Here is an 18,968-nt window from a genome sequence, read left to right on the forward strand (position 1 = left end):
CTATATTCAAGACTGAGATTGATAGATTTTTGGGTGATAAGGGTTTTAAAGGAGTTGGGGATAGTGCGGGAAGGTAGAATTGACATTGAAGATCAACGATAATCTTATTGAATGGCAAAGCAGACTCGAGGGCCCATATGGCCTACTCCTTCTTCTATTTCTTATGTGCTTCCAGCTTTAGCTGTGAAACTTTTCTTGATTGAAGAGTTTGGTGGAAATCAGGCTGACGGGGTGGGAAACAGTTAAATAAAACAGAGGACTCACCCATTCCTATTCTACCTTGATCTGGCCAACTGCCATTTTAAAATGCAGCAGGCCATGACACCTGCCTCAAGGCACCAGGGTCCCCTTTAAATATGTAGATCAGGCTCTAATGATGTAATCGGAGCCCAATCTGCTATTTTAACTGAAACCGAATATGGCGGAGCAATGACAGTGTCCTCCGCATGGCCAAACCTGCTGTAAGTTGTATCCTGAGGCAGAAGATGCCCAAATTCTTTAGGGCTTGATGTGGGCCAGCAGCAGGAGTCATCCTCCAAGCCCCACAAGGAAAACCTGGAGCCTCCTTTGATGCCCTCACCCCACCAACCATCCCTTGATCTTGATCACTCCCTGATCAAATCCTGCCCCTTCCCACCACTTACCTGCCTTCCACAGATCATTCTCCTGCATCTCTGGCAGTGGCTTCCTATTGCCTAAAGATCCCCTCCCACTCTTTGGGCAAACAGAGATTCCTGCCGGGCTTGGGTGGGAGCAAGGGACCTGGATATGGAATTTACACCTAGGAGTTAAAATCTCTCTGGTCCTTGATGTGGCGAGTTTGTTGCTTGCTCTGCCCCCCGCACAGAACGATCCTATCCCTCAAAAGAATTAGTGCCTGAATCTGAAGATACACATACAATGGCCGCGGTTGAGGTATTGGAAGCCATTTGGCCCCCATACACCAATAAGTGCCAGTGGCTTCACAAAAGGAGGCAAAAAGGTAGCTTTAGAAGCATAGGAGTTCCCTGGTGTCCTGGCCGACATTTATACCTCAACAACATCACTAATACAGATTATCTAGTCTTTTGTTGTTTGTGGGACATTGCTGTGCACAAATTGGCTGCGCATTTCCCTACATTACCATACTGACTACACTTCAGTAACCCCGCATTGGTTGTGATGCATTTGGGGAGTCCCGAGGCTGTGAAAGGTGCTATATAAATACAAGTTTGTTTGATCATTTGAAAACTAAAGAAAGTTGTCATCCTGGGACCTAAATTATTGAACTTTTCAGCTTAAATTGCAATCAAAATAACCATTAACAATTGGAATAAATGAAAATAATATATGGGTCCAGAGGTATGGGAGGGTTATGGTTTTCTTGGGATAGCCGTGCTTGTGCTGGCAGCAGTCTGGTTACAGGAGTGATATAATTGCTTTGGTCTAAGTCTCTTGGGTCCAGTTGGATTGGCATAGTGTTAGTTGTGGATGTTGTCCTTGCCTGGTTTATTTCCACCCCACTGTCCCGTTTGTTTTTCCTCTTTTTGGAGGTAATGAGTGTTGGGGATGGAGGGTTGCATTGGTTGCAACTCCAAGAATAGCCCCCAGCCAGACTGCTTGACATCTTCCCAATTCCAGATAGAGACCAAAGGTCACTTCTCCAGATTGGGATATGCCCCTTAGGCAAATCTGCACTCAGCCAATAGGGGTGAGGCAGGAGGTGGGGGGGGGGGGGTGGTGATTGCAACAGTGACAACACTTCAAAATACTCAACTATCTGTGAAGGGCTTTGGGACATTCTGAAGTCATGACTAGCACTATGAAAATGCAAAGTCTGTTCTTCCTTTTGCAGCTCCTGGTGGGAAGTCGTGCTCAGCCGTTTTAGTGGAGAGGGAGCAGGGGTAGGGGGAAGCCTCACCTTCCAGCGAGCAGGCCCAGGAAGCACTCACTAGGCTGGGTAGTCTGTAGTTAAGAGTCTAGTCATGATTCTCGTATTTTCCCAGGATCCCATCCAGATCATCTGTATGTGGGCATATAACCAAAATATTTGCCAAAGGGTGGTGTTGACAGCAGTCCTCCAGGAAATGTCCAGTGCAGAGGTATACAGCGAGGAAATATTTCTGGGGAGGCTTGGGGGAGGAGTGAGTGTGGGGGCAGGGAGAGAAAGAGAAGTAAAGAATTGTTGGGATTTGGAAATGGCAGTATTGATCAAAAGATATAATCTGACCTTTGCGGAGGAGCTTGCATGGTCTGCTGACCTCCTTTGTACGTCAGGCTCCAAAGCTGCTTAAGGCAAGTGCTCTCTACTGTACTGAACCACATTTTAATAGGTCTGAATATTGATCGATAGCTTGGGTCAATCTGGTATGTGCATTGTGAACAATCAGGCCTGCTTTGAAGAAAGGAAAGAATGACTTGCATTTATACAACAGCTTTTCATGACCCTGTGAGAGCCAATGAAGTACTTTTTGTTTTGAAGTTTAGTCACTGTTGTAATGTAGGAAACACAGCAGCCGATTTCCAAGGTCCCAAAAACAGCAATCTGATAATGACCAGATAATCTATTTTTGTAACGTTGGTTGAGGAACACTGGGGAAAACTCCCCTGCTCTTCTTCAAAATAATGCCATGGAATCTTTCACAAACACTTAAGGGGGCAGATGGAGCCTCGGTTTGATGGCGCCTCCGACAATGTAGCACTGCCTCAGTACTGCACAGCAGTACTCAGCCTAGGTTATGCATGCAATACTCTGGAGTGGGACTTCAGTTAGAAAAGTAACAAAGATAGAGTCGTAGAGTTATACAGCACATAAACAGGCCCTTCGGCCCATCATGTCCATGCCGGCCATCAAGCACCTATCTATTCTAATCCCATTTTCCAGCACTTGACCCGTAGCCTTGTATGCTATGGTGTTTCAAGTGCTCATCTAAAGACTTCTTAAATATTGTAAGGATTCCTGCCTCTATCACCCCTTCAGGCAGTGTGTTCCAGATTCCAACCACCCTCTGGGTGAAAAAAAGTTTCCTCAAAGCCCCTCTAAACTTCCTGTCCCTTACCTTAAATCTATGCCCCCTGACTATTGACACCTCTGCTAAGGGAAAAAGATTCTTCCCATCTATGCCCCTCATTATTTTGTATACCTCAATCAGGTCCCCCCTCAGCCTTCTCTGCTCTAAGGAAAACAACCCTAGCTGATCCAGTCTCTCTTCATAGCTGAAATGCTCCAGCCCAGGGAACGTCCTGGTGAATCTCCTCTGCACCCTCTCCAGTGCAATCACATCCTTCCTATAGTGTGGTGACCAGAACTGTACACAGTACTCCAGCCGTGGCCTAACTAGCATTTTGTATAGCTCTATCATAACCTCCCTGCTCTTATATTCTATGCCTTGGTTAATAAAGGCAAGTATCCCATATGCCTTCCTAACCACCCTATCTACCTGTGCAGCTGCCTTCAGTGATCTATGGACAAGTACACCAAGGTCCCTCTGACCCTCTGTAATTCCTAGGGTCCTACCATCCATTGTATATTCCTTTGCCTTGTTAGTCCTCCAAAAATGCATCACCTCACACTTCTCAGGATTAAATTCCATTTGTCACTGCTCTGCCCCTCTTACCAGCCCACCTATATCGTCCTGTAATCCAAGGCTTTCCTCCTCACTATTTACGACACCCCCAATTTTCGTGTCATCTGTGAACTTACTGATCATACCTCCTATATTCACGTCTAAATCATTAATGTACACTACAAACAGCAAGGGTCCAAGCACGGATCTCTGCGGTACACCACTGGTCACAGGAATTGCAAAAAACAACCCTCGACCATTACCCTCTGCCTCCTGTCACTAAGCTAATTTTGGATCCAATTTGCCAAATTGCCCTGCATTCCATGGGCTCTTACTTTCTTGACCAATCTCCCATGTAGGACCTTATCAAGAGCCTTACTGATGTTCATGCAGACTGCATCAACTGCTTTACCCTCATCGACACACCTCGTCACCTCCACAAAAAATTCAATTGTATTTGTTAAACATGATCTCCCCCTGACAAAAGCCATGCTGACTTTCCTTGATTAATCCCTGCCTTTCCAAGTGGAGATTAATCCTGCCCCTCAAAATTTTTTCCAATAGTTTCCTTACCACTGATGTTAGACTCACTGGCCTGTAATTACCTGGTTTATCCCTACTACCCTTCTTGAATAATGGCACCGCATTCGCTGTCCTCCAGTCCTCTGGCACCTCCCCTGTGGCCAGAGAGGATTTGAAAATTTGTGTCAGAGCCCCTGCAATCTCCTCCCCTGCCTCACATAGCAGCCTGTGATACATCTCATTGGGCCTGGGGATTTATCCACTTTTAAGCCTGCTAAAACTATTAATACCTCCTCCCTTTCAATGCTAATTTGTTCAAGATGCTTTGGACCATTTGTTTATCTACTTGTAGATCTGATCTGACCTGTCCTAGTCACAGCAAGTTAATGGTGACACTGTACAAGGCAGTTTTGGTCATGCACCTTCCTTGCACCAGAAACACTTGGGCTTTAGTCTTCTCTTTTGGATATGTACTAACCACACTGTGTGACATCCATTTGGGCAGTCTCATTCCCAGTGGGCCTCACAATGCACAATTTACAATTTTATATACATACTGGGGGAGGGAGAGAAAAATATAGCAATTTATAGATTTGTACAGATCATCACTCAGCATTTCCATAGATCAACAAAAATTAAGATATCCCTTCAAAATATTCTGATATTTAAAAAAAAGACAAGCAATGGAGGAGTAAACGAGCAACACCCGGGGAGAGGGCAATGAGACAACCCTGGAAACACATCGAGTTTGTAAAATTTATTCCAACATGCTTTTTAAAAAATATGCCTAACTCCTTTACCAATTTTGAAATGTGGTAAAGACAAATATAATACCTGTGAAAAACATTTCCATTCACAGTACAGATGTGTAGATGTACAATAGGGATCACAGACATCAAATACTGACTTCTAGGTTTTTTGTTTTTTGTTTTTTTTTCTTTTCTCCTTTTTTAAATATATTTTCTTTTATTTTACAATGAGCGAGCTCTGTGCTTTTGGTACCTGCATTTATATATGGTTATACCCCATATAAGTGTTGCAAGGTGCAGTACTATAAATTGGTGTTTCAAAATAATTACAGGCAAACTTACCAATTACATAGTAGAACTATAAGTATTTACAGTTGTCTTTTTTGGAATGTATTGCCATTTTTTAACAAAAAATGTATATAAACTTTTTCTTTGAAACAGACAAAATTTTTCTGTAAGATTACACATAACCTCTGAAAAGGAGAACAATCAATATTCTTGAAAAATTTCAGATTTAACAAGACGGATTTCACGTTAACACGAACAAGAATTAAAGTGGGATTAAGTGCCAAACTGCTGATATCATGCAAGTGTACATTTTAAGATCTTGTTCCTGTTATAAAATCTTCAAAACCACCAAATATTTTGGCATCAAATTGAATTTTATTTTTAAAGAGACAGTGTCCCTTTTCACTGGCCCTTTGCAGGCTTGGGTTTGAGGCTTATTTAAATAAAAATGGTGCTCATTTTAAAATGCACCCCCACTCCTTAGTTTTGAAAAAAGTAACAGTCAGTGATGTATTACATAAATTCATTCATAAAGTCAGTCAGCTGGCCTTGCATCAGTAACATCATGCTACAATGTTCAAACTCACATCAAAGCCTGGATGCGACAGCACGGAAACTCCGTGATTCTGAAACAAGAACACTATCTCTTTAAATTCATCACATACAGCGGAACGAGGTTTCCCTGGCTGTAACAGAGCACTTTCCAAGTAGAAACATATTGAGTACAAAGAAAGATTACGTTTCAATGCCAAAAATGTTTATTGTAATAAAAAGGGATAACATTTTTAAAAAGTGTAAAGGGGTATAAGGCAGTGGGAAAAAGTGATGTGTGTCATGAGATTTGATAATAGAACAAGGACTTGGGTAAACCTTCAAACCACTGTCGTTTGATGGGGAACTTTTAGGTTTACATTAGCTAGCTAAATTTAAAATAATACTGTGCTTAGCATTTAAGTGCAGCCAAAATGATGGAATGTCATAGAGCAAATATAAAACTTAAGAACTCTTTCACATCAAGTACATTCCACTTGAAAGTGTCCGAAATGCTTTTAAGTGCATTTTATGTACATTACATTTATTTCTAAAATTACATTCAATAGAACTGACCAAAGTATTGCAGACCGCGGACAAATTTTTTTGATTGAGGCAAGGTATTAAAAAAGACACTGCTGAAAGGACAGTCCACCAGGAACTGCCCTCAGCTTCTCTCCCCACCCCATCCCTGCTCACCATACCCCCAAAAAAGGCCACAACACACATCAAACATAAGATAAAGGTAGAAGGTTCTCCAAAAGCATCTTTGGACTTGGGAACTGTGCATCCTACAACTTATTAAAAACTTCTGTGTCTCAGAGTTATTAACATTGCTAGACGGGAAAAAAAACGCAGTCCATCTAGTTCACCTACTACCACCCTGGTAGTTGCATGATAATAGAGTTGTTCACTAATCATGGCCATCAATCACTTAGTCTATAACAGACCCACACATGATGCAAGGAAAGTCCTCAGTGGTGCAGAGCTTTGGGAAACATAGGTCTAAAATCGCCTGTTCCTCCCAAGCAGATTATTCATGGGATGCTGACATGATTTGTAGTTCAGGACACAAATGGTTAATCTCTTGGGTCAGTGCTTGATTAAAAAGCTATATTCCAAAAAATGGGACCCTCACAGTCTGGGTTTTGCGTCGCTGGCCCCAGCACTACTTTGCTACTTAATTGATTTTTTTATTGTTGTCTTCAACATTTGAAATTCCGCTTTGTCCAGACTAATGGAAGGTGTTTAAATGTGAAAGAATCCTTACCAGAATAGCCTAAGTGCTGAGAGTGAGTCATTGCAAAAGATTAAACATAACCATGGTCAAAATAAAGCAATTTTTTTTGTTGTCATTTCTGCTTAAGAAGCTATAAAAAGCGCACAGAAAGACCACCAAGATGCTAGGAAAAATGTAGCCATTTATAAACAATTAAATACAGAATACAATAAATATGCTTCATAGAATTATTTCTGTACACAGGAGCAATTTATATTTTATCAATATAAAAATAAGTCTTCAGTGCATCATCACACCAATGTTTTAATCCCTTTTGTTTCATGTCATTCGACCCAAGGTAATTCCAAATGGAAAAAAGACAGCTACTATGAATCGATTACATTGCTCTTAAAAATATTCACAGCGTCAATAATTTTTTTCTCACCCCCCCCCCCCCCTATACATTTGGAGCCACAAAATAAAAGAGAAAGGCACAAGTAACTGTGTACGTTTAAATAATACTGGACTCGGACAATTTTAAACAGGAATTTTCTGATGATTTTGGTCATGTTAACAATATATATATATATGTGAATGTTTTGTTTGAATAACATTCGTGATTATGCTGAACTAGTGTTGACAAATACCCATTGCATTTTCTTCAAAGGTGAATCTGCATGGCTGTGGTTGCTATGAACTTCCTGTCTCATTGTCCTTTTGTGTATCAAGGTGCACAAAGCCTTCACCCTTAGACTCCGGGCTGCCCCCGCTTTGCGTTCTAACTGGGTGACATTGTCCACTTGAAGCAGTCCTGCCAGCACCGGTTTGGAAAGAATGGGAAGGACTTGAAGACCCTGACGAGCTACTGCTGCAGCTTCCTTGTAAAGGGCGTGTAGGGTGCGTGGCTAAAGTGCGGGCCGACTCGTAGTAGGGGTCTGAACACCCAAACTGCTTCTTGCTAAAATCCTTTGAGGTTCCTTCCCCACTTGTCGAAGGCTTTGGAGAGTGCGCGTGGCTGGTGCTGGGGCTGTCCAGTCTGGCTGAGCCAGCATCTTGCCCCGAGTGGCTCAGAGCAGCGAAAGTGCTGGGTTCAGAATAAATGGGTACCCTGTATTCCTCCTGTTTATATGCTTCTTCTTCTAACTCAACAGTCTCTGTCCTCTGTAAAGTAACACCTCGTTTACCACTTCTAGCAACAGCAGACACCATCACAACAGGGGCTGTGGGAGCTGAAGATAGCTGTAAAGGCAAAGGTTTTGAAGTCGGTGCTTCAGCTGATTTGGACCTCAGCAAAACCTCTTCTAAATGTACTGTGGCCTCCGTCTTAGTTGCACTAAATGGACTGGGTGCAGTTAAGTTTCCAGGAAACCCTGACTGTAGGGAGACTATTGGAGAAGGCACCAAGCCTGAATGACAGCCTGGCCTTGACTGAACCATCTGAATTCCACCGATTGGAATCATGGGATATGGCGTCCTAATCAGCTGTTGTGAGTGCAGAGGAAGATGACTGAAAACATAATCTTGTGTAGTCCCAGACAGCCCACTGTAACTTTGTCCTTCTAGTGAAGTTTGAGTATTCCTCGAAGGACAAAAATGCAAGGCTTGGGACGGTGTACTTGGCTCTTCATGTATGTTGCGATATCCCATCTTAGACATCTTCTGTACAAGAAAGAAAGAATAGGTAATTATACACCTTTCAGTGTCACATTATGAAGTTACTTCTCACAATGCTATTATTACTGATCTCTGCACTCTCCAATTCTGGCCTTTTGTACATCTCCGATTTTAATCACTCCACCATTGGCGGCTGTGCCTTCAGTTGCCCAGACCATAAGCTCTGGAATCCCCTCCATAAACCTCTCTGCCTCTTTATCCTCATTTAAGACACTCCTTAAATCCTATCCCTATGACCAAGCTTTTGCTCACTGATCCCAATATCTCCTTATTTGGCTCAGTGTCAAATATTTGTTCCTGAGTCCTGTGAAGAGCCTTAGAACATTTTACACATTACACATGTTGTACTTGACTGCATTTTTAAAATGGATTACAAGTTTAAATGTTTGGTTGTTGAATTACATCCAACTCAAATTTATAATTTTCATGCTCGACTTTCAATCCCTTCATGACCCGACCCCTGCCTTTCTCTGCAACCTCCTCCTTTGTGTCTGTCCATCTCCCTCTCCTTCTTTAAAGACCCTTCTTAAAATTCACCTCTTTAACCAAGCTTTTTGTTCACCCTCTCAATCTTTGGTTCACTGTCAATTTTTTTCTTACATCTCTTTGAAGCACCTTGAGATATATTCTACATTAAAGCACTATATAAATGCAAACTGAGTAGACATTACATGTGACACAAGATGTGCAAGCTCAGTTTCACTTGTGGGTGAGACAAGAAATAGGGGCCATAAATGCAAGATAGGCACTAACAAATCCAACAGGGAATTCAGGAGAATCTTCTTTACTCAAGAGAGTGGTTAGAATGTGGAAATTGCTTCCACAGTGAATAATTGAGGTGAATAACATAAGTGCATTCAAGGGGAGGCTAGATGAGCATATGAGGGAGAATGGAATAGATGGATATGTTGATCAGGTTGGATGAAGAGGAGTAGGAGGAGGCTCGTGCAGAGCATAAACACTGACATGGACCTATTGGACCGAGTAGCTGTTTCTGTGTTGTAAATAATGTGTAATACTTTGTAATATCAGCATTGCCAGGGAAAGAAGCACTTTTTCATAGTGAGAGACCATTGTCCTTTTATGACTCCTAGATCAGAGGCAGAAGAGCCTCGTCTGTTCCCAGGAAGTGAGTGCTGCATGAGTCACAGTCTATGTGGATTCTTGATAAGACACTCGGCAACACAGCCTAGAATGGCACCAAGGTGGTAGCTGCTAAAGGTACTGGTGGCATAGGGGTTATGTTACTGGGCTAATAATCCAATTTCATTGATTAATGTGAAATACTTTGTAATATCAGCATTGAGGGAGAATGAATAATCCAATGAGTCTAAATTCTACCAGAGCAGTTTGAGAATTTGAATTTGGCAATAAAAAAGCTGGTTATTAGTAAAAGTGACCCAAAGCTGTTGGATTGTCGTAAACGGCCAACTGGTTTGATAATGTCCTTTGGAGAAGGAAAACTATATGTGACTCTAGTCCCACTCCAATGCGGTTGACTCTTAATTGCCCAATGAAATACCTAGCAAGCCACTCAATTGTATCAAACCAATACAACACAGTGGTTCAAGAGGGCAACTTGAGATGGGCAATAAATGTTGGCCTTGCCAGTGATGCCTACATCTCAAGAATGATTAGGTGAGGGCTTATTCTGCTGATTTTTTTTATTCATTCGTGGCATGTGGGCACCACTGGTACGGCCAGCACCTATTGTCCATACCTAATTGCCGTTGAGAAGGTTGAGTGGCTTGCTGGTCATTCAGAGGGCAATTAAGAGTCAACCACATCACTGTGGGTCTGGAGTCACAGAGGCCAGATCACATATGGATGGCAAATTTCCTTCCCTAAAGAACATTAGTAAAACCAGATGTGTTTTTACAACAATCTGGTAGTTTTATGGTCATCATTACTGACAATAGCTTTTTATTCCAGATTTATTTAATTAATTGAATTTAAATTCCCCAGATGCTGTGGTGGGATTTGAACTCATGTTTCTGGATAATTAGTCCAGGACTCTAGATTACCAATCCAGTAATATAACCACTATGCTACTGTTCCCTGAAAGATAGTTTTTTTTAAAACAGCTTGATTGTTCGAAGGCAGAAGAAGAATTCCATAGCTGAAGGAGAAATGCCACGCACTACCAATAGTTAAATTGCTCTTCACCATTGTGAAAACCATGAACCCCTGGCTAAAACATTCTAAAATACCTTTATCTTGCTTACCAATTTAACTTCAGATTGCTCCAGCTCTTTGCTAGATATCCTTGGAGGTAGACCCAATGAAGATGAGCCACTGTGTTGTACAGGGAAGGAGGAGCCTTGGGCACTCTGCCAAATTGGTGTCAGGCACCTACTTGGCGATTCATCTTTTATTGGGGACAAGTGTCTTAGAGGTGATTCTTTTCGCACTGGTGACAATTGTCTCCTTGGAGAGACATCTCTAGCTGGAGACAGGTACCTTGTAGACAACATTTTTATCCCTGGTGACAAAGTTCTCCCGGGTGATACTTCTCTTTCTGGTGACAAGTGCGTTCTAGGCGAAGCTCTACCAGGTGACACTTCTATCCTAGGTGATAGACATCTCTTAGGTGATAACTCTCTTCCTGGAGACAAACGTCTCCTTGGTGATATACCTCTTCCTGGTGACAGGCATCTTCTGGACGATAATTCCCTCCCTGGTGAAAAATGTCTCCTGGGCGACATCTCTTTTCTTGGGGACAAGTGCTCTTGAATTGATGCATCCCTCTCTGGCGATGAGTGTCTTCCAGATGAGATGTCTCCTCCGGGGTATAAAAGACTACCAGGTGATGCTTCTCTCTTTGGAGACCACAGCCTTCTAGGTGACGTATCGCTTGATGGTGAAATATCTGCACCTAGCGCAGTCTGCTTTTTCATCATAGGATCTCCTTGCGTCAATGAAAAATGCTCAGTGGATGTCAATAATGGCATTGAAATGCTTCCTTCGAGTTGTGCCTGTGAAATGCCATGACACACAGGAACCATAGCCGGCTCTGAGGATTTCATTGGCTGTGTGGCTTGAAGTTGAGATGATGACACTGGGTAACTTGTCAATGAATACTGACTGGTTAAACTAGATCCCTGCTTTGAGGTGGACTCTAATGATGAGACTGTAGTTTCCCCTCTGGATGATGGTGAAGCAGTCACAACTGTTTGAGAACTGGTACTTGCAATCTCTAAAGACTTCAAAAACTGCTCCTCTTCCTCCTCCTCTTCATCATCATCATCGTTGTCATCATCGTCGTCTGATTCCTCAACATCTGAAAACTGATGTTCTTCTGCTAGGTCTGTGCCCTCACTTTCTTCTGCTTTCTTCAATTTTTCTTCACTGGTTCCTAAATCAGAAAAAGTGGGGAAATAATTAGCATCCATTTTGCTTACATCGGTAAAGATTCACACATTCATAGGAACACTCATAAGTGCAGGACTAGGCCATTCAGCCCATCGAGCCTGCCCAGCCATTCAATATGACCATGGCTGATCATCCACTTCAATACCTTTTTCCCACACTATCCTCATATCCCCTTATGTCATTGGTATTTAGAAATCTATCAATCTCTGCTTTAAACGTACTCAGTGACTCAGCTTCTACAGCCCTCTGGGGTAGAGAATTCCAAAGACTCACAACCCTCTGAGAAAAGAAATTTCTTCTCATCTCTGTCCTAAGTGGCTTCCCCCTTATTTTGAAATTGTGTCCCCTGGTTCTAGATGCCCCAACCAGGGGAAACATCTTAGCTGCATCTACCCTGTCTATCTTTTTAAGTATTTTGTAGGTTTCAATGAGATCACCTCTCATTCTTCAAATCTTTCGGGAATGCAGGCCCAGTTTCCCCAACCTCTCGTCATAGGACAGTTCTGCCATCCTAGGAACAAGTCTGATGAACCTTTGTTGCACTCCTTCTACGGCAATAATATCCTTCCCAAGGTAAGGGGACCAAAACTGCACACAGTACTGCAGGTCCGGTCTAACCAAGGTTCTATACAATTGAAGCAGGATTTTGCTACTCCTGTACTCAAATCCTCTCGCAATAAAGGTGAACAGACTATTAGTCTTCCTAAATGCTTGCTGCACCTGCATGCTAGCTTTCAGTGACTTAGTGACGAGGACACCCAGGTCCCTTTGTGCAACTACACTTTCTAATCTCTTGCCATTTAAGAAATACTCTGCACATCTATTCCTCCTAACAAAGTAGAAAACCTCAAATTTTTTTCACATTCTATTCCATCTGGCATGTTCTTGCCCACTCACTGGGCTGAAATTTACCAGCCCCCCAACGTTGGGGGTTGTGGTGGGGGAGTGCGGAAATTGCCTCTGAGAGAGGCTCGCTAAGGGCCTCAACACCGGGAAGTCTCCACTCCATATTACCGACAGTGGCGAGGCCTCATAGTGCACCCCCCGCCCCCTCCCAGCTGCTGTTCAGCAACAGGAGCAGGATCTAAATATTTAAATTAATGTAAATTAATGAATTAATGACCTACCTGCTCCCATCAGCTGTCCCACTGCGTAATTCAGGTAGGTTGACGGAACTCCCACACCTTTGGATCTCCTCTCGGAGATCCAAGGCGGCACACTGGTTGGGAGGGGGGGGGAGCAGATAGGTTTTCAGGGCGGGGTGGGGAAGGGGAGTGGGGAAAACAATTGCAATTGGTGGAGGGGATGGTGGGATGGGGTCGAAGGTGAAAGTTAATAAACTTTGGGGGAGGGGGGGGGGGGGGAAGGTCGGGATCACAATGTAAGTTTCTTGGGGGGAGAGGGCAATTAATAAATTGTTTAGCCATTGGGGGGATGGGAGAGGGGCATGAATCTTTCATTAATTTTTTACTTTAATTTTATTATGTATATAACTTTAAAAATTCAAATGTAATGGAAGGGCGTGAAGCCCTTTAAAAATAGTGGCGGCGCCTGTGCGGTGTTGCTGGATGCCGTTGCCAGGGATGGAGCGCCCGTCCCCTCCACATCATCGCAGGGGGAAGAGGGCAGGGCCAGTCAGCCCTGTCCATGTAAATGAGCTGCCGCATATATCGCGGCATATCCATGGAGTAAAACCCGTGTGTGCGGGCCGCCATCTTAGTTGCCCGCTGCCCTAGCAAAATTCAGATCACTAAGTCTGTCCAAATTCCCTTGAAGCTGCTTTGCATCTTACTCACAACACACATTCCCATCTAGTTTTGTGTCATTCGCGAACTTGGAAATATTACATTTGGTCCCCACATTCAAATCATTGATATATATTGTGAACAGCTGGGGGCAAAGTACTGATACCGGTGGCAGCCCACTAGTCACAGGCTGCCAATGCGAGAATGACCCATTTATTCCCACTCTCTGTTTTCTGCCTGTTAACCAATCCTTAATCCATGCCAGTATATTATCTCCTATCCCATGTGCTTTAATTTTTTTACCCAACCTCCTGTGGGGTACTTTATCAAAAGCCTTCTGAAAATCTAAGTATACCTCATCCACTGACTCCCCTTTATCAAGTCTGTTAGTAACATCCTCAAAAAACTCCAACGTTCGTCAAACATGATTTCCCATTCATAAATCCATGATGACAGTGCCCAATCAGATCATTATTATCCAAGTGTCCATTTATCACATCGTTTAGAATAGATTCTAGCATTTTCCCTGCTACTGATGTAAGGCTAACAAGTCTGTAGTTCCCTGTTTTGTCTCTCCCTCCCTTCTTAAATAGTGAGGTGACATTTGCTATCTTCCAATCTGCAGGAACTGCTCCAGAATCTATAGAATTTTGGAAGATGATCACCAATGCATCCACTATCCCATAGCTATCTCTTTCAACACTCTTGGATGTAGAATATCAGGTCCTGGGGACTTATCAACCTTCAGCACCATTAATTTCTCCAATACAACCTTTTTACTAATACTAATGTCCTTCAATTCCTCATTCTCCCACTCCCTTGGATCTCTAATTCTGGGAGATTTCTTGTATCTTCCTCAGTGAAGACAGACACAAAGTGATCATTTAGCTTCTCTGCCATTTCTCTATTCCGCATTATAAATTCTCTTGATTCTGCCTGTAATGGACCCACATTTGTCTTAGCCAAATGTTTCCTTTTTACATTCCTATAGAAGCTTTTACAGTCCATTTTTATGTTTTTTGCTAATTTACATTCATATTCTATTCTCCTTTTCTTTATCAGTTTCTTGGTCCTCCTAAAATCCTCCCAATCCTCAGATTTACTACTATTTCTGGCAACTTTGTAGACCTTTTCTTTTAACCTTATACAATCCTTAACTTCCTTTGTGCCTTGAAGGAATATTTAGTTGCTGTAAACTATGCAGCCTGTCACTCCAGAATTGGCCTTTATAGCCACTCCAGGCGCTGCTTCACAAACCACTGACCACCTCCAGGCGCGTATCCATTGTCTCTCGAGATAAGGAGGCCCAAGAGAAAGAAAAAGAAGATGTAAACTATGTAATAATTTTTTAAAGACTATCCATTGCCTATGTACTATCATATCTTTTAATGTATTTTCCCAATTCATCTTAGCCAATTTTCCCTTCATACCTTAATAATTTCCTTTGCTCAAATTTAACACCCTGGCTTCAGAGTGAACTACCTCATTTTCAATCATAATGTAAAATTCTATCATATTATGGTCACTCATCCCTAAAAGTTCTTTTACAACAAGATTATCAATTAGCCCTTTCTCATTACATAATACTAGATCTAAAATAGCCTGTTCTCTAGTCGGTTCCTCAACATACTGCTCTAGAAAAAGTCCCTAACACTCTCCAGAAACTTGTCCTTCACAGTATCAGTGCTCATTAGGTTTACCTAGTCTATATGTAGATTGAAATCACCCATGATGACTGTATTACCCATGCGACATGTTTCTCTAATCTCCTGATGAACCATGCCCCACATTACCACTACTGTTTGGTGGCCTATAAACAACTCCTACCAATGTTTGCTTCCCCTTGCTGTTTCTTAGCTCCACCCAAACAGATTCCACATTCCACACTCACCCCTTTCATACAAACAAGTAACAACAAATATATTCAAAGCACCCAGAAAGCTTTCATTTTAGAGGCGACTAAATCCAAGGTGACTGATCAAGACTTGCACCAGTTTTTAAGAGCATGTATGCCTATACTTACAGGAGGTCCCTTGGAACTGTCAATATTTGCAAGGGATTTCTCCCCACCATAACCCCTCTCCCCTTCACTAACTAGAGAATTTTGAAAACCACTGCTCTTTATATAAATAATTAGGACATAACCAATTACGTTCTGAGCATTTCCGAAATATAGCACCGAAATTAATCCAACTTCTATGAGTTCTACTGAACAATCATTCATGCCTCTGAAGTGGCTTCTTCGTCCTGCGATGACATTCTGAATCATGGCCTGTAATTTCTTGCAACACCTCTGAGTGAAAACTAGCAACAATTTTACAACGCACATCTTCTAAGAGAAAATATTTTCTGCCTTTTGGTGGCATTCTCTGGCCGGGCACAGGACATCAAAGGCACTGAGTGTGCACTACAATTTGTGTGGGCAAAAAATCCAACCCCAAGTTGCTACTGGAAGATTCCTTCCAAATATAACTGTAATGTTGTGCCAGATCACTGAATCTTCCTTCTCTAATGCTGGCTATACTATATGCCCAGCCTAGCATTGCTTCTGAGAAAATGGAATAAAAGATGAGGTCAAGTGATGAAAGAAAATAATTTCTTCACTTTTTAAAAAAAAAAGCCCAGCCTAAATCTATCACTGGACACTGACAGAAAACAGAACAGCTCAGGAACAGCTAGATAAATTCCAAAGTCGGGTTGCTTGTCCAAAAGCAACAAACCTTTTTATTCTGTCAGGGACATGAATCAGTGTGCTTTGAAGCCCTCTTTTCTGCTGTCAAATGCACAATAGGAAACTCACAGCCAGTCTCAGGCCATCCCTCCAATGTCTATTTATAACTCTCAATGTCAGAGCAATTCCCCAGAATCTTTGGGTTGGTGCTGCAGACACTTTTTACTCAAGAAGCTCGACACCATCCACGTACCGCTTGATCGGCACCCCATCCATCACCTTAAACATTCACTCCCATCACCACTAACGTACAGTGGCTGCAGTGTGTACCTTCCACAAGATGCACTGCTGCAACTCGCCAAGTATCCTTCGACAGCATCTCCCAAATCCATGACCTCTACCACCCAGAAGGAAAAGTGCAACAGGCACATGGGAACACCACCGCCTGCAAGTTCCCCTCCAAGTCACACACCATCCTGACTTGGAAATATATCACCGTTCCTTCACTGTGGCTGGACCAAACCTGGAAATCCCTTCCTAACAGCATTGTGGGTGTACCTACCCCACATGGACCACAGTGCTTCAAGAAGGCACTCACCACCACCTTCTTGACGGTAATTAGGCTTGGGCAACAAATGCTGCTCTTGCCAGCACACCCACTACCTGAGAATGAATGAATAAATTAACAGCACAGAAACAGGCCATCCCGCCCAACAGGTCTATGCCGTTGTTTTTGCTCCACATGAGCCTCCTCCCACTTCTCTTCATCTAACCCAGCAGTGTATCTTAATTTAGAGATACAGCACTGAAACAGGCCCTTCAGCCCATCGAGTCTGTGCCGACCATTAACCACCCATTTATACTAATCCTACACTAATCCCATATTCCTACCACATCCTCACCTGTCCCTATATTCCCCTACCACCTACCTATACTAGGGGCAATTTATAACAGCCAATTTACCTATCAACCTGCAAGTCTTTTGGCTGTGGGAGGAAACCGAAGCACCCGGAGGAAACCCACGCAGACACAGGGAGAACTTGCAAACTCCACACAGGCAGTACCCAGAATTGAACCCGGGTCGCTGGAGCTGTGAGGCTGCGGTGCTAACCACTGCGCCACTGTGCCGCCCTTTAAGTTTAATAAAATTCAACCTTTTTTCTTTAAACCTAAGAAAATCTGTTTGGCTAGTTTCTTTGCCTTATAACTGGAAGTTAGTGAACAAAGATTCACTAAGGGGAGCTAAAAAAAAGAGTTTAAAATTAAACCTTGTTACAGTAAGACCAGGTGAAGGCTGAACGGGAACCCAAGACCCCTTTCTCACCTGGTCGTAACAGGCACCCAAATCCCTTTGCTGCGCATGGTTCCTAGTCTCTTGCCATTAAGAAAATATTCAGATTTGTCTTACTTGGATCCAAAGTGAGTGACCTTGCACTTCCAAGTTCCTTTACGTGCCATTGTAACACATTCCTTAACCTGTTTGAGCTAACTGCATTATATTAGCCTGCAAAGGAATTTCACCTGATCCCTTGCACTGCTGGAAGAAAAGAACTGCCAACATAGCAATGAAATTCATTTCAGAAACTCTTCTGAGCTATTACACCCCCCCTCACATTGACGTGCGTTTTCACTGCCTGCTGGCAACCAACATCGACCCACTGATCTTTTGAACTACTTCTCCTCCCACACGACTGCCTCTGACGGATGAAGCTGTCTTTCCAGAACTATGTGGCACCCCCCTGGCTCTAAGCCCTGTGTCGCAGCACAAAAGTTCAGAAGCTCCGGAAAGAAGTTTTTGTTTCCTGCCGTCTGGAAATGCAATCCAATTTACAATTCACTCCGACATGGCACGGGCGGCCCAGGAAACCCTCCCACTGGACTGCTTCCCACTTGGGCTGAGTTTCAGAAACCAGTCTATTGTCACGTTCAAGTTTTTAACCACTCGACTGACGAGACACTGGGTATACTACACCCTTGCGCTGTTTCACTAATTCACGACATCTCTGCGATCATCCTTGAACTGTTTCACTGGTATCTCTCATCTCTACGATCACCCTTGCACTGTTTCAGTATAGTTCAAACAGCTGCCTAAACCTCTTTACCCAGAGAGTGGTTAGAATGTGGAACACTATCACATGGAGTGGTTGAGGTGAATAGCATAGAGGTATTTAAGGGGAATTGCGATAAATACACGACAGAGACGGAACAGAAGGTTTATACTAATAGAATTAGAAGTATGGTAGAGGAGGCTGGTGGTGGAGCAGACATGAACCAGTTGGGCCCAATGGCCTGCATCTGCGCTGCACATTCTATGTAATTCTATGATATTGCTGTGATCGCCGACAGTCCACACATGCCCACTAATGACCGACTGCCACACAGACTACTGGTAATTCTATCCCCATAATGGTGGTTAACAAAAGGCTCCATTTATTCTTGTCTCTTCAGTAACAGTATAGCGCTCTTGAGAATAACTATTCGATTCTTTCAATGTACATTCCACAGGCTTAGGCTAACCCACCTTCCCACAGCTTCCCGGTTTAGTCATTATGGGTACGAATTTTCAATTCTATTTATCGGCAGCCACAGAAATGAAAACATCTAACAGCAAAATACTAACCTTGTCCACGCAGTACTCCTGTTAATGGGCCT

General features: G+C 42.9%; 1 protein-coding gene across 7 annotated transcripts in view; it reads right to left on the bottom strand.

Annotated features, from left to right (window-relative positions):
• Positions 1 to 4,825: 4,825 nt before the first annotated feature.
• LOC137347240 (transcription factor HIVEP3) overlaps positions 4,826 to 18,968 on the bottom strand; it is a 388,796-nt gene continuing 374,653 nt past the window's right edge. For 6 of the 7 annotated variants that reach the window (XM_068011525.1, XM_068011522.1, XM_068011523.1 and 3 more), the window contains 2 exons: positions 10,754 to 11,883; positions 4,826 to 8,513 (listed from right to left, as the gene is read on the bottom strand). In XM_068011525.1, the coding sequence (XP_067867626.1) occupies positions 7,545 to 8,513; positions 10,754 to 11,883 (2,099 nt within the window). In that variant the 3' untranslated portion in view covers positions 4,826 to 7,544. The remainder of the gene's footprint in view (positions 8,514 to 10,753; positions 11,884 to 18,968) is intronic. The other variant, XM_068011527.1, reaches the window with a different exon arrangement.

The sequence above is a fragment of the Heterodontus francisci genome, chromosome 31 (assembly GCF_036365525.1).
Source record: "Heterodontus francisci isolate sHetFra1 chromosome 31, sHetFra1.hap1, whole genome shotgun sequence".
Lineage (NCBI taxonomy): Eukaryota > Metazoa > Chordata > Chondrichthyes > Heterodontiformes > Heterodontidae > Heterodontus > Heterodontus francisci.